Consider the following 16,662-nt stretch of genomic DNA (forward strand, 5'->3'; position numbering starts at 1 on the left):
TTCAATTGTAGCAAGTGGGATCTGGGCTTCCCTGGTGGCTCAGACAGTAAAGAATCTTACCTTCAATGCAGATTCGCTCCCTGGGTCGGGAAGATCCCCTGGAAGAGGGAATGGCTACCCACTCCAGTATTCTTGCCTGGAGAATTCCATGGATAGAGGAGCCTGGTGGGGTACAGTACATGGGGTCACAAAGAGTTGGACATGACTGAGCGACACACACACGCATGCGCGCGCACGCACGCATGATCTAGTTCCACCAGGGATCAAACCCAAGCCCCCTGCATTGGGAGCATAGAATCTTAACCACTGGACCACCAGGAAGTCCTGTCTTTCTGTGGACTTACTCTTTAGGCTAAATATACATATTTTAGAAGAAAGCTTTATGCACCATATTAGATAGTTTTGCTTGTTTTAAATGGAAAGTAATCATGAAAATACAGAACTTTTTTTTTTTCACTTTTTGTTTTAGAATATGTCAGATATATACTAAATGGAGAAAAAAATGAAATCTCATCTCCCATCGCCAGCTCTAGTGATTACCGACTCCCAGCCAGTGCAGTTTCATCTCTGCCTTCACCCCCCTACCCCCTCCTCCCAGATCAGTTTGATTGAAGTAAATCCCATAACATTTCCTGTGTCTCTGAAAATTGACTCCTTCTTAAAACACGACCGTACTATCTTTGTCAGACCTGAGAACATAACCAGTAACATCATGGAAGGCAGAACCATTATTTAAAACGTTCACGTAACCTTTAGAATCATTTCATCTACCACTGGTGGGTACTAGTTGATACTTCAGGAAAGAATGTTCTAGAATATTTGGAAAGAAGAGGGAAGGTGGGGAAAGGATTCAACATCACCCCTACCTGCCCTGCCTTTCCCTAAGCCTACCAAACCCTTTTAATTTGGGGCTGCTTCTCTTCCTCCTCAGCAATATGCATTGCAGATATTTCATAATTGCAAGGATTACGTGTCCTGTTTCTTTCGCTCAGCATTGTGATATTAGCCCCTCCTCTCCTTGCTTCTTTGCAGCTTTCCGTAATGATAATGACCCTTTTTAATGCCGCTGGTATTCCATTGAGTAGAAATTCCAGAGTTTGCTTAATCCAGCCCTTTCCTGTTGCCATTGTTCTGATGAATATCTTTTTGCAGAAGGCCTTTTTTTTTGTTGTTCTCCTTTCTGATTGTTTCCTGAGGATGGACTCCCAGAAGTGCCTCCAATCTCTCTCCTTCTCTTTCTTGTTCTGCCTCTGCCTCCTCCTCCCACCTTCCTCTTTAAACAACAAAGAAAAAATTATTAGCATCAGTCTTTCTCCTCTGAGCCTTCTATGTGTCCCTCCTTGCCCTGCTCTTCCTTCCTCTCAAGAACAGAAGGGGGACAGGAAAGGGACTATTTTGTTCTACAAAACTCTGAAAACATGGAAGGTTTTCCTGACTGGGACCCCATGCAGATCAGCTGGGTTTCCACATGCCTGCAACAATTTTCCCCTCAGCCTTCTCTCTCCTCTACCTACAGGTCCTGATTTAGTTTAAAAGAAGACCAGAATGGGTTAGAAACCCAAAAACTGCTATTTGAACTCCACTCTTACTAGCTATTGACCTTGGACAAGTCTTGAACCTCCCTGAGCCTCAGTTTCCTCATCTGTAAAATGGGAATAATAATAAGCCTTACAGCATAAGGTGTTGTTAGGTTTAAAGGGGATAATCCTCTAAAACTACTTTATTAGTCATGTATTATTATTATCATTATCCCCATTTTAACAGTATTTTATATATGAAGTGCTTTAGTAAATGTTTATGCCATTGCTGGTATCTTAGTTGCCAGTATTCTTAAGCTGCAGCTGTATGAGCTACTTGCTCCATCACTGGTCATATGAACTGTCTGTCAGTTCCTCTGTGCTGTCCTTGACTCCCCACTCAATCTACCTTTTCAGAGGCTTCCAGGGTCATCTCAGGTGCCATTTCCTCTGTGAAGCTGGCTAAAAGCTTCCCCAATAGCCCACCCCCCACCTTTCCTCATTTGAAAGCAGATTTTCCTTTAACACTCCCATTGCTAGTAACAGCAGTGCCTCAGGTCAAGGTCATCAGTGAGATCAAGGTCATCAGTGAATGCCTTTTCCTCCCTGCTAGTCCAGGGGCAGAATCCTTGTCCCAGGAGCCACAGTATATGGCCCCAGTAGATGACACAGTGCCTGATGCTTGGAAGGCAAATATCGTTTCAAGAGTAGTTTTAATCCCAGGTTTCATAGCATTTGTAAGGTAAATAATCTTAGATGAAATTTTGAAAGACACCTCCAAGTGATTTATGATTGCTGAAATTTTCTTCTGCTATTTGTTTTGGGATTAAGCAAGCCATCAAGTTGCCTCAGGCCTGGAATCCTGTGGCTTCTACTTCATTTTTTATTATAATGGAACCCTTGTGCCTTGCTGTGGGCAAAGCCAATACATTTATTAATACAAGCCTAAAAATAAATCAGGACAAAGGATCCTTATCCCAAAAGGCAAAAGAGAGTAAATTCCTACCCTAGAGCTATCTGGGGAAAAAAGTAGAAACTTTATTTCAAAAATCTCATTTTCTCTGGACATTTCATGCAGATTGTGGCTTTCTAGTCTATAGTATACACTTTCATAAAAAAAAGTTTATCGATTTTTTTTTTCTCATTAGAAGATAACATTTATTCATTGCAGAAAATTTCAAAATGGCAGGTGGAGAGAACAAGAAAATGAAGGTTTTCTTGAGAATCCCTTTCAGAGATAAGGATGTCAGTGTTTCATTACGGGTCCTCAAATTCAAATGTGGTCTAGGGCCAGGAAGGAAGCATGTGTCCTTAGCTAAGGATGGACTGATCCTATGGACCAGGGGCCCCCGGGATCCCGGTACTGAATTCCATTACATCCTTGCCCTGTGGGAATGTACACTTGGAGCTACCAATCACATCTCCTGATTTTTTCAGACAAATTAGAAATCCACATTTTTGTGTGAGCTTCCCCAATTTTTTAATGCCCACCTCATTTAAATAAAAAATGAAAACACCTTTGGGCCAAGCAGATGCACCAGAGACATCGTTTAGGTTCTATTGTGTTGCATCTGGCATCTTCTGCTGCGTCTAGTTACAACTCTCCTCTCAGTTTTAGTTACTTAATTACCATATACAGTCTAGAGGAGGAACCAATGGACTTTGTGTTTAGTTCTGGTTGCAGGTTCCCTAGATGTATCTTAGAAGCAAAGGGTTCAAGAGAATATCCTTCTAGAATCTTCACTCAAACCTTAAGTATCAATTGAGCAGGCGTCATGAGGCAGGCTCTGTGTTAGGCACTGGGCACTCAGCCATGACCCAGATAGACCAGGCCCCAAGCTCAAGGTCCTCCCATTCTAGTGTGAAGACAGGCAGTACCCCAGCTCACAGCAACAGGAACAAAAGTCTCTAAAGATAAATGTTCTGCAGAGAGTGAGGATAAGCTCAAGAAACAGCAGTGAGTTGGTGACTTAAGAGTCAGCAGTCAAGGAAGATCTCTCTGAGATGGCAACATTTGGCCAAAAAGATAAGACAGAGCCCACCATACGATCAGTAGAGGAAAAGAGCATCCCCAGCAGAGAGAATGTCCTGTGCAAAGGCCCTGGGCTAGAAATGAGCTTAGGGTGTTCAAGACTCGAAAATAAGGTCCACGTTGGTAGAAGGTGGTGAATTGGGACAAAGTGAAACAAAATGAGGCTAGAGAAAGAGGCAGGACTTGGAGACCAGGTAAGGAGGTTGGGTTTTATCCAAGCATAAGCAGAGCCCCTTGTGGTGTTTAAGGAAGGGATGACAGATATGGCTACTCTGAGAATCCGTTACAGCAGACAAAAGAAGGAGGAAAAGTAAGGCAGCTCCAGCAAAGGTCCAGGTAAGACATGATGGTGGCTTGGACCAGGATGCTGGCCATGCATAGGACAGTGGAGAATGGATTCGGGTGGAGAAAACAGGACTTCTTGGAAGAAGGAACACAAGCAATGCAAGGTTAACTCCTGGATTTCTTGACCATCGCTTATTTACCTGACCCCTTAGCAGCATCCCGTACAACTGACTGCCCCCTTCTGGAAACACTTGCTTCTTTTGATTTCCATGGTAATAATTTCTCCTGCTTTTCTTCAACTTTCACTAGTCCACCCAGCTTACAGAACAAGCCCTGACAGTGTATTATTTATCCATGGCAATAATGTCACATAACAATCTAGCCCCAAGTCGGGGTTTTGAAACGATAAGCATTTACAGAGCCTTCAAGCTTGCCGGTGAGCTGAGCAGTGTTCCTGGGCTCTGCTGGCGTCTCTTCCGCTTCTGTAGCCAGGAGCGGGTCAGGAGGGAGGCTCTGTTGCTCTTGGCTGGGAGTTGTTGGTGGGTCTAGGATGGCTTCAGCTCGGATACCTGGGGTGGCTCAGCTCTGCTCCAAACATCTCGTGCGTTAGCCCACCTGTGCTCTCACAGTGATCACAGAGGGGCAAGAGAGGGGATGGAGAATGTGCAAGGCTACCTGGGATCCTGGCTCAGAACTGGCACGATACCTCATCTCCTGCTGGCCAAAGCAGATTTGAGAAGGGGAAAATAGACCTCACCTCACTGGTGCAAAGAAACCCACCAAGTCACCTGGGAAAGAGACAGAAGAAGTGACAATTTGGGGCCATCAATGCAGACAACCCCAGGACACTTTCACAGCACCATCTATGCTGTCTCCACAAGGAGACATTTAAGTTTAAATTAACTCAAATTTAAAATGCCTTCCCTCAACCACACCAGCCGTACGTCAAGAGCTCCGTCATCAGCAGTGGTTAGGGTTACTGGGCTGGGTGGTGCAGCTGTAGAATATTCCATCCTGGCAGCAAGTTCTGCAGCACAGGGAGGGTTTTCTGCTTCCAAAGTCCAGACCCAAGTGGACCTGCGACGGCCGGGAATGTGCAGTGAGCAGTCTGAAGACGGGGCAGGTTTTTTCGCTCAGAGCCCCGGAGGCACCTGATAACACGGCAGTGATTTCAGCAGACGGCATAACACAGAAAGGCAGCTTCCCCTTTATAATCAGATGTAAAGACTTAAAGTCCAGGGCAGGAGCAGAGGGAAAGCAGTGAGCGGGACAGTGATTTGTGGAATGCTGGAACCACAAGCATCCTGTAAGTGCCCTGCGCCTCACACAGTGCAGAAGCCGGCAGCTTTTCATTTTACAGCCAGGAAGGACAAAGACCTAGGCTTGCCCACGCTCGTCCTTCCTTCTCTGTCTGCTCTCCGCCCTCCTCTGGGCATCTGTTTAGCTTCCCTGCCCCTTTCAGCCCCTTTGTGGATCAAAGACCTGCATCTTAAAACATGCCATTTGTATTTATCTCAGATTGGCAATACTTTTTAAGCATCATACCCAGTGCATTGGTGAAAAGGACAGTGAGAGTGTAAATCGGAACAAGCTTTCTGATAAACTTATACAGCAGACATCAAGAGCCTCTTGGAGATTAGAGAGGGAGAAAGATGTTTCCCAAAACACTTTTGCTCAAGGATGCTTACCGCAGCATTGTTTAGAATGGCAAAAAAAAATTAGAAACAAGTTGAACACTCAATGATGGGGAACTTTCTCTGTTTATAAAACCATATTTTGGTATTATAGTTCCATGTCACGGTATTACATCCACTGGAATAATGTATACACACACAAAAAAAATCATGTTTTCAGAGACTATTCAAAAACATGATAATGATCAGGAAATATACTATGAAGCAAAACCAGGATAGAGCCAGTGTGTATATTATGATCCCAGAGAATGGAGAGTTTATGTAAATATGTGCATAGAAAATAAGGCTGAAAGGAAATATGTCATGATGACATTGTTTGCACACCATTGTCCCTTCTCAGTACCCAGCACCAGAGAATCACTGAATATACCTGTGAATTGACATCTTCTATCCCTGATGCTGGGAAAGATTGAAGGCAAAAGGACAGTGGGGCAGCAGAGGATGAGATAGTTAGATAGCATCACTGACTCGATGGACATGAACTTGAGCAAACTCTGGGAGATAGTGGAGGACAGGGAAGCCTGGCATGCTGCAGTCCATGGGGTCGCAAAGAGTTGGACACAACTTGTTAGTTAGTTGTTAGCAACTGAATGACAGCAACTTGGAAGAAGCATCCAAAGTAGCCATTTTTATTTTCATAATTGTGCTTTCATACAGTCAGTATGTTTTACACTTATATCAGCAGAAAAGTTATTGTTAATAGTTATTGAGACCCTAGAAACACGGGAACAGCCTTCAGGAATACGGTGAGCTTTGTATAAAGTGGGGGTTATCATAGGAACAGGATCGGCATGATGGTGAGGAGCCCCGTTGTGACCGACACACATCCAGTCCTGACCCATGAGCTCGTGTGAGCCTGTGTGTGTTTTTCAGGTACTATCCAATGGGCCACCCAGCCTCTGTCCACCTCTACTTCCTTGCTGACCGTTTCCAGGGCTTTCTGATCAAGCATCATGCTACAAATCTGGCCGTGAGCAAACTCGAGACCCTGGAGACGTGGGTGATGCCGAAGAAAGTCTTCAAGATTGCCAGCCCACCCAGCGACTTTGGGAGGCTTCAGTTTTCCGAGGTAGGAGGCCAAAGACTCTCTCACAACATTGCCTCTGGCTGCACCATTGCTGGGTTCTATTCCTGCTCTGACACTTGTAGTTGGAAATGGAGGAGAAGGTGCCTTGAAGGACCCCAAAGATAAGCTCGCCCTGTGCCTGGAGAAGGTCCACGGTGGTGCGTATCAGTGCACCAACCAACCTGGAGCCTTAGGTATATCTTTATAGTAGAACTTCTATTCCTTTTCATTTTTTACCCTAATTAGTTGATTCCTTCTAATCCTGTGTTAGTAATAAACCAATAACAAGCCAGTTTCCTAATGAAGTTGTGGCATTAGACCCATTTACAGATTGGAGAACTGAGGCCTATGGAGAGTCAATAACTTTCTGGATCATAGCTAGGAAGCAGAAGAGCTCAACACTGAATCTAGATCGCGTAGGCCACAAATCCTATACTTAATTGTGCTTTTGTCTCCCCAGTTCCTAGAATAGGGTTTAACTCAGAGTAATCACCAGATCAGTCATTGAATGGATGAGTGTTGGATGCATGCATGCGTAGAGGATTGGACAGAGGTGTCAGTAGATGGACAGATGGTCTGATGCATGGATGCATGGATCCATGGAACAGTTTCTACCTCCCAGGACTGCATCGGCTTTTAGTTATTTTTCTGCCTTGGGAGATGGATTCATCTAGCACCTCCCTTGTAATATCAACACCATCTTGAGACCTGAAAGGCGCTACATAATCTGGCCTCTGTCTGCTTCTCCAGTCTCACCCAGGACCCACTCTTTTTCCCACTCACACTTCTTGCATCTTTATCCACATTCCAAGTTCTTTCCTGCCTCAAGCTCGTCACATGTAGATCCTCCTGCCCAGAATACTTTCCCCCAGGTTTTCACCTTTTTCCTGTGGTCATTCTGATTTTAAATGGTGCACTTTCAGAGAAGCCTTCCATGCTCACCCACTTTGGTCACAATTTTTCACCCAGTACGTCCCTATTTTATGTTTCTTAGCGTTTATCATCTCAAATGACCTTGTTGATTTCTCTGATCACCTGGTGATTGTCTGCAAGAGAGCAGAGACTATAGCACTTGCTCACTGCTGTATCCTCAGCACACAGAAGAGGACACAGCCTTTGTAGATGTGAATAGGATTTCTGAATGAGTGAGTGTATGTGCTTGGGTAGTGATGCTGGTGGGAAGGGGAGGCATGACCAAGCTTGGTGAATGTTGCCCACACAAAACTCCAGCACCTGATTTCTGCCTTCTGCATGTCAATAAGTAGCTAAAGAAGTGGTCCATCCCTGGAGTTCAGCATTCCCAGTGAATTTGGCTGCTGGGTTAGGGGTAAAGAGTCTGACCATAGGATATGGAGAATCTTGGGGGCCAGGAGTGGGATGGGAGGAAGCATTTGACCCGCTTACATTTTCCAGCCCCTGTGGCCCTGCCTGGCCAACCTAGGCCTGACTGGATGGGCACCACACAGGCAGGGGTGGAAATTTCTTATTAAGTCACCATTTTCTTTCTTTTAAAAGGTTCATGTATTTATTTAGCTGTAGCTGGTCTTTTTGTTGCAGTGTTCAGGCTTCTCATTGCGGTGGCTTGTCCTGTTGCAGAGCAGGGACTCTAGGGCACACGGGCTTCAGTAGCTGAGGCTCAGGGGCTCTAGAGCACCAGCTCAGTAGTTGAGGCTCACAGGCTTAGTTGTTCCATTGCAATGTGGGATCTTCCCGGACAAGGTATCAAACAGGTGCCCCTTGCATTGCAAGGCAGGTTCTTAACCACTGGACCACCAGGGAAACCCCAAGCCACCATTTTCAATGAAGGCTCCAAATGGATTGGCTGGATCCGAGCTCCGTGGGAGCCCACTTCATAAATTACTGGTGTCAAGGAGCAATTAGATGCTGCCCCAGTTGGATTCTGTGCTGGGGGCCCAAGCAGCCGATTGAAGACATTAATGTCCCATTAAGGAGACGGATGCCTGGTCACTGGGCTCTCCCTGTTTATCCGCCTGCTGGTGGGTAGCTGGGCACTCCTGGCAGTGACAGATGTTGGCCACTCCATGACTAGTGATTAGTTAGGGCTTGTGCTATAGCTCTGGTACCCTGGGTGTGGGAACCACCCGGATTTCTGGCAGAGGAACAGCGTGGGGTGCAGGGAGCCTTGAAACTTGTGTCATGAATTCTTTTTCTTGGTTTTAAGGTAAATGCTGTAAAATTGGACTAGAAGGAGGGAATGAAGGACAGGGCCACTTTGTGGGCTGTTGAGACTCTCCATTGGGTCACACGGTCCTGGGGCTTTGCATAGGGCCTGGTTCGCACACTCCATCCCTGGGAGTCCCATGCTCATGGCACAGAGGAAGGCTGCTCCTCCCTTCAGCAGGCAGCCCCCGAGCGCCTCTGATGTGCGAGGGTGGGAGGGGCAGTGGCTAACTGAACAGACCAGACCCTTGTGGTCGTGCCCTTGCTGTTTACTGGGGCAGCCAGCCAGCGATTGAGCAAATAAGTGAGCCAAAGTATTCCAGTTAATGACAAGGATTATAAAGAAAATAAGACTCCATCCATGTTTTCTGAGGGCTTGACAGGCTGGTGGGACAGCTTTCTGTTACCAAAACAAACTTGGGTCCTCTCGCCCCGACTCAGTAAAGCTTAGTCTATTGACATAGGGTTGTGATGAAGGAAAAGTGGGTGTTTATTGCAGACGCCAAGCAAGGAGACCAGGCAGCTAGTGTTCAAAAGGTCCAAACTCCCTGATAGCTTTCAGGGAAAGTTTTTAAAGACAGGGTGAGGGAGGGCACTTGTGGGGTGCATGACCGGCTCGTGGATGTTCTGATTGGTTGGTGGTGAGGTATTAGGAGTCAACATCATCAACCTTTTGGTTCCAACGGTTCTGGGCTCGCTGTGCTTGTGGGCAGCATACAGTTAACTTCTTCCACCTGCTGGGGATCTCAGTATCTGCGAAAAGGCTCGAGGTTATGGCTCAGAATATTATCTATTGTCCTTGAGGAGGAACTAAAAGATCCTCGACTTCGTTTAATGGCTAAACGATTATTATTTTGTCTCACTTGACTGTTTTCCTTTCTTTCTGCATTTTCTCACACCTCTGATTAAATTCATTCTTTAGAACTTGAAGAAGGCCTTGGAGGCTAAAGTTTTTATTACAGACAAGAGGCAGGTGAAGGACCTAAGGGATCTGTCCTGAGGAGGCCCCAAAGGGTCTTGCTGGGTTACACGTTGATGGAGCGAGTCATTCAGGAAAGCATTTCTAATGAGATAACTTCAGAGTTGAAACCTGTGAAGGAGTCAGCAGTGGGGAGACCTGGAACACTCTGAGATCGTCCAAGAGAAGAGCATATGCAAAGGCCCTGAGGCCCCAGGAAGGAGCTTGGCATGTCCAGTGAGCAGGAGGAAGGTCTCGGGAGGACAGGGGACAGATCATGAGGGGTTTCACAGGCCCTGGAAAGAAGTTTGAATTGCATTTTAGGTGCAGTGGGAAAGAAGTCTTGGTGGGCTTGAAGCTGGGGAGCAATATATTGAGCTTGAACCTCAATACATACTTAAATTTGAGTAATTGATCACTTGATGGTAAATGGCAGTGGTGACACCTGGGCTGAGAGCTGGATAACGAGCTGGCCAGGAGGAGAGTGAAGAAGGAGAGAAGACCCAGCCCAAGAGAGAGCCAGGCACAGGCACAAGATCAGGGGCTGCGAAAGCCCTTCTGGCAGACGTGCTGAGTGTTTCCAGGGTGTCCTGGACAGGGGAGAGTGGAGGAGGAGAGAGGGATGTAGATGAGGCTGGAGTTGGATCAGGAAGGACTTGACCTTGCAGGTCAGGACAGGAGGAGAGACTGGACTAATGAACAACAGGAAGGAACTGGAAAGGATTGTATGGAGGGAAGTCGCAGAATGGGACATCTCTAGAAAAATCTCTGTGACGTTGGGGCCTGGCTTGCGTCCTGCTCGCTCATTCATTTATTCCCTCAGTAGGCAGCGTTGTTCTCACTCCTCCTGTGTTCCAGCCACTGTGCTGGCTCCAGGGGTCGTCAGGAGGAGCAGTCCTCGCTCGTCCTCTGAGGGATCAGTTGTTACTATCCGTGACTCCCTCTGCTGCCCTGAGGACAGCGCCTCAAGGTCAGTCTTTGCCCAAAGACGGAAACTTGCTGTGGGCCTGTGATTGTGTATTACAACCACCCCTGGTAGGTGGTAGTTGCCCGACACATCTGTGTTGGATAAGTGAATGAATGAATGAATGAATGAGTGGGTGCGGGAAGAGGAGGCAATCCACAGAAGAGTGAATAAGAACCCAGCCCCTGGGCCCAGACTCCCCGGGTCCCTCTTACTGACCAGAGCAACTCACCTGACTGCTCTGAACCTCAGAGCATTTCCTCCTGTGTGAAGTGACAATAAGATCAAGGGTGCTCCCTCGATGGAGGAGGGAATGTTAGCTGAATCAATGCCCCTATGCCCTTAGCAGTAGGCCTGGAACACCAGAAACTCTGGATAAATATTAGCCATGGAGCCCTGTGTCTTAGGGATGGGTATAGTAACTCATGGCAGGAACAATGAAAACATAAACCAGCTCGTGTTTGCACTGCACCCGTGAAGTCTGCTCAAGGTGCAGACGCGTGAAGTCTGCTCAAGGTGCAGACATGTTTACGCACACCTGCACCACCTCCGCTGCTCGTGGAAGGACCACAGAAGCAGTACAGGCCTCGCAGAGTGCTCATCGCCTGCTGCCACGTGGCCACACGCTGCATCTTCAGAACATTATACTGAACCTCCTGGGGGAGAGAAGACCCCCTGATTTCATCTGGCTTGAAATAGTAACAGAGCTCAGGGATCTATGTCGTTAGTTCATTTTTTTGCCAAGTTATTCATGCATGCATTCACCAGGTGATTGATGGAGCATTGACTCTGTACCAAGCAGTGCTGGACACCAGAATTCAGCAGGGGGGCAGTCACAGGGATTTGAGCAGTGAGAGGCTGTTCACTAGGTTGTTCTGGATACTGGGTGGAGAGTAAATTGGAGTCCCCAAAAGGGGAAAGATGGAAGCCAAGAGCAGATTTCTGGGGTCAGAGCCACACACACACACCCCACTGACTGACAAGAAGGATGGATCATACAGTCATCACTCCCCATAGGGTCCAGCTCAGAAGGCTTTGGGGAAGCCAAAACTGTCTCTTCCTTGGAAAGCCATCTGAACTCCTGCATATGATAAGTGATGCTGAGGGACCCTCCTTCTTCCTAGCTTATGACAGGGCAGTTCCAAATCCTGAGCTCCACTCTTGTTCAAAGTGATTGCTCTAAAAAGAGGCACATGATCTGGAAAGCCAATGACCAAAGTGGAAATCAGCTGCACTTGCTGAGTGGCAGGAGTTATGTTTCCTTGGGATGGCCTGCAAGTGGGCATTCATTCATTCCACATGCACGCCATGAACCAGACACAGGAGGCCCAAAGTAAATGGACCATAGGCCCCATAATCCTTCAGACTAGATCCAAATCCCAGATCTCCTGCCAACTGCCTGTCCAGCCTTAAGTTACTGAGCAAGTAACTTAACTGTAGCCCCAGTTTCCTCATCTGTAAAATGGGTAAATGAAGCCCCGTAAGCAGGATCCTGGGCTTCCCTGGTGGCTCTCTGGTAGAGAATTCACATGCCAATGCAGGAAACATGGGTTTGATCCCTAGTTTGGGAAGATCCTTGGAGGAGAAATGGCACCCCACTCCAATATTATTGCCTGGGAAATTCCACGGACAGAGGAGCCTAATGGGCTATGGTCCATAGGTTCACAAAAGAGCTGGACACAACTTAGTGCCTAAACAACAACAACCAAACCAGGATCCTAGGCCTTTCTGGGATGGAGCACCCACCTTCAGGCCCAATGATTTCAAGATTCACTCTTGTGTTTCAGGTCGGCACTGACTGGGATGCCAAGGAGCGGCTCTTCCGCAACTTTGGGGGTCTCCTGGGGCCCATGGACGAGCCAGTAGGCATGCAGAAATGGGGGAAGGGCCCCAACGTGACCGTGACTGTCATCTGGGTGGATCCCGTCAACATCATCGCAGCTACCTACGACATCCTGATTGAGTCCACTGCCGAGTTCACCCACTATAAGCCCCCTTTGAACTTGCCCCTGAGGCCTGGGGTCTGGACGGTGAAAATTCTCCACCACTGGGTGCCAGTTGCAGAAACCAAATTCCTCGTTGCACCTCTGACCTTCTCAAACAGGCAGCCCATCAAACCAGGTGAGTGCTTCCAGTATGTCTGTGGGTAAGTATTCCAATGCAAAGGCCCTCCCAGGTCCTCCAGCTGGGCAGGCAGTCCTGCTCAGATGTGGGGCATGTGGGCCACCTTTCAGAGCAGTGCTTGCCTCTCAGGATTTTTTCCTGCTCATTTGTCATACCAAACCTTCTAATTTTCTGCCTGTCTGTGCACACGGAGGTGATGTCGTCTGTCTGTATTAGACACGTATTTATTAGATGCTGTCCCGTTGGACTTCCAGAAGGCCCTAATCATATTTGAAACAGATGGGAAATAAATCCAGGCTGATATTGAGTTTCAGCATATCTTGTTCACTGTTTAAAATAAAAATAATTAAAAGAGGAATTTCTGTTCATCAAAAACATGATACACTGGGTGAAGAGACATATCACATACTAGAGGAAAATATTTGCCACACATTTTAAAAAGTGCTCATATTTGAATATACAAAAAGAACTCAAATTCAGAAATTCCCTGAGTCAGAGCAAACTATAAGCCACAGGCCAAATCCAGCCAACTCCCTGTTTTTGTAAATAAAGTTTTATTTGAACAGAGTCACACTCATTTACATGCTGACTATGATTGCTTTGGGGCCACAGTGCCATCATTGCGTGGTTGCCCACAGAGCCAAAAGTATTTGCTATCTCTGATATAAAAGGGCCAATCTCTGATATAAAAGAAATAAAAAAGAGTGAGAAAATATATATGCACACATATAAAAAGGTGTTCAGCCTCATGAGTAATGAGAGAAATGCAAATTCAAATCAAAAAGAGATTCCACTTCACATCCACCATGTTAGGACCTGTTTGAAGTTGAGACAACATTATTTGACGGTCAAGTTGGAGAATAATAACCGTCCATGCATGTCCTGGAAGCCACCAGCTTCCCAGGTGATGCAGTTGGTAAAGAACCCACCTGCCAAGGCAGGAGACACAAGAGATGTGGGTTCGATCCTTGGGTCAGGAAGATCCCCCTGGAGGAGTAAATGGCAACCCACTCCAATATTCTTGCCTGGAAAATTCCATGGACAGAGGGGCTCACAAAGCGTTGGGCACAACTGAGCTCACACACAATGAAGAATGATGTATGTCCTGGTGGGAGAGCCACATAATAAAATGAGTTTGGAAAATGCTTTAGCATTTGCTGGTGAAGTTGAACATAGATACATACCACACAGACATTCCACCCGAGGTAGAGGCTTGTGCAGAAATACAGCAGAATTGTTCATAATAGCAGCAAGCCAGAACTTATCCAGATGTCCGCCATCTGATGGGCCATCAGCGTGGTCTGTCCTGACAGCGAAAGTCTACGCAGCAGGGAACCACTCCACATGCTGATCTGGACAAACGTCTAGAACATAACTTTGTCAGGGGGTTGAATATAATAATTACAGTGCATGTATTTAAAGTTCAAAAACTGGCCAAGCCAACAATATGTTATTTCAGTATTCATGTGTCAGTAGAAAGGTATGAAGAAATGATGGGAATTACTAACAGGAAATTCAGGATGAGTAGGTCTGGGAGAAGGGATATCAGACTCCTAGTGTATCTGCCTTTTTTCTTTTTTTCCCCAAAATGTTTCTTTTATTTTCCTATTTCCCCACCTTTCCTCTTTCATCATGGGGACCATCTTCCTCAATCCCCCCGGGACCCAACAGTAAAGAATTCACCTGTAGTGTAGGAGACATGGGTTCAACCCCTGGGTCAGGAAGATCCCCTGGAAAGAGGGCATGGCAACCCACTCCAGTATTCTTGCCTAGAGAATCCCCTGGACAGAGGAGCTTGGTGGGCTACAGTCGCACAGAATTGAACATGACTGAAGCAACTTAGCATGCACGGAGGCACTCACAACGTCTTCCTCCCTGTTCAGTTCCACCCCTTGGAGTGGCCACTGCCAAGAGTCCAGTGTGCATCCTTCTAGACGTTTCTCAGTGTTGATAACTCAGCTGGTAAAGAATCCGCCTGCAATGCAGGAGACCCCGGTTCAATTCCTGGGTCGGGAAGATCCCCTGGAGAAGGGAAAGGCTACCCACTCCAGTATTCTGGCCTGGAGAATTCCATGGACCGTGTAGTCCATGGGGTCACAAAAAGTCAGACATGACTGAGCAGCTTTCACTTTCAAATACAAAATAAATCACAAAGATACTGTCATTTTTGAAAAGTAGAATGATACACTTTGTAGTGAAACTTGCTTTTTTTCACTTTCAAGTCAATATATATAAAACTACCAGCTGCCTAGTATTCCTTTGAGCTTAGGATCCACAGTCTGTCCCCCATCTTGGTGGACACATACCTTCTTTTATTGTTGTTGTTACAGATAACACTGTAAAGAAGATTCTTGAACAGTATATGCCCATGAAAATTCTTCCATAACACAGATTCCTAGAAACAGGATTTCTAGTTCTCTGGGTGTTTGAAATTCTCCATCTCCATCTAACAGATCACAAACCCAGAAGCAAGGAACGCTTCATAGTCTCCGTTAGCTAAAAAGAGCTCTAGGCTGGGTGTTATTTAGGAGTGACCCAAGGAGAGAGGGACATAGACATGGGGGAGGGCACTTGGAGTCCTAAGAAGGGAGAATTGATGTGAAGTCTGTCAATTTCTGCCAAGTTTCTGTGCTAACAGGCGGAAAGATCTGGACCTCATGTTTTCAGGAGAGGGACGTCTGCTTCTCCTCTGCCCCATGAAACAGGCAAAAGACAGTCCCTCCAGAACTAGCTGGGCCAGAGCCCACCCACTTTAGGGTCCTCGAGTGTCACCCTGAAGAGGCTCACATTTTTAGCATCACTAAGGGTTCCCAAAGCCAGGAGAGGCATGAAAGTGACCATCTCCTCTCTGCTTTCAATACACCTAGAACAAGAATAGCCCTGAAGCCATCCTACCTCAGTAAAATGGCCCAGGGCCATGCACAGGGTCCCGATTTTTCCTGTCTTTTCTCCTGGGGTTTCTAAAGACAACAAGGCTCTTCCCGCCCATGCCCAGGGCGAACCAGGGGTCATTTTATCGCACTGGGAGCAGCCCCCCTGTTATTGGTAATTGTATCTGTTAATGATGTTCTAGTGTCAGGGAACAAGAAGGTGGGAGCAACGCAATTTGTAAAATGATTCATCAAGAGTAATTTGCTATTGATGCGCCCCTGGTAATCTCAAGAAATCTGATGAGGTGGAATTGAGGGAGATTTAATTAGAGAGGCGAGCAGCGCGGGCTGATGCTGTAATAGCATTTCCCACGTTAACCTCATTTTTCATAAGGGTTTTCTGCACCAACCACAATATTTGATTCCCAGTGTTCAAATGTTTGTTAATTGCTCTTTCCACTTTGCAAGTCCTGCCTTTTCTCAGTTTGGGTGTCTCCCCGATCTCCAGCTTCTCTTCTCCGCAATCTCTGTTAAGACGGGGGCAGGAGCTGCCCACCCGGTGGTGGGTATCAGGGAGAAATGGGCGAGAGCCAGACTTAGTAATGAACTTGAAAAAGAGAGGCTCTGCTAAACATAGCAAGACAGGATATGCGCTCCATGCATGCTTCGCTGCTCTCTCCGACCTGTCTGCCTCCAAACCGCAGAGTCCAGCCCCCCAGCTTCCTCATTGGGAACTGAAGGAATGACTTGTATAGCTGTTTTTTTCACTGGAGTATAATTTTCGATGTTGTGTTAGTTTCTGCTGTACAGGGAAGTGAATCAGCTATAAGTATACCTACATCCACTCCGTCTTGGACCTCCCTCCCACCCACCACCCCCACATCCCACCTCTCTAGATCATCACAAAGGACCAACCTGAATGCCCTGTGCTTTATAGCAGGTTCCCACTAGCCATCTGTTTTACATATGGT

The 16,662-nt window shown here is 46.7% G+C and overlaps 1 protein-coding gene across 1 annotated transcript in view; it reads left to right on the top strand.

The window, feature by feature from the left end:
• XYLT1 (xylosyltransferase 1) overlaps positions 1-16,662 on the top strand; it is a 350,305-nt gene that overhangs the window by 323,462 nt on the left and 10,181 nt on the right. Inside the window, exons 10-11 of the mRNA XM_018040831.1 lie at positions 6,402-6,597; positions 12,485-12,818. Of these exons, the coding sequence (XP_017896320.1) occupies positions 6,402-6,597; positions 12,485-12,818 (530 nt within the window). The remainder of the gene's footprint in view (positions 1-6,401; positions 6,598-12,484; positions 12,819-16,662) is intronic.

This window comes from Capra hircus, chromosome 25, assembly GCF_001704415.2.
Source record: "Capra hircus breed San Clemente chromosome 25, ASM170441v1, whole genome shotgun sequence".
NCBI lineage: Eukaryota > Metazoa > Chordata > Mammalia > Artiodactyla > Bovidae > Capra > Capra hircus.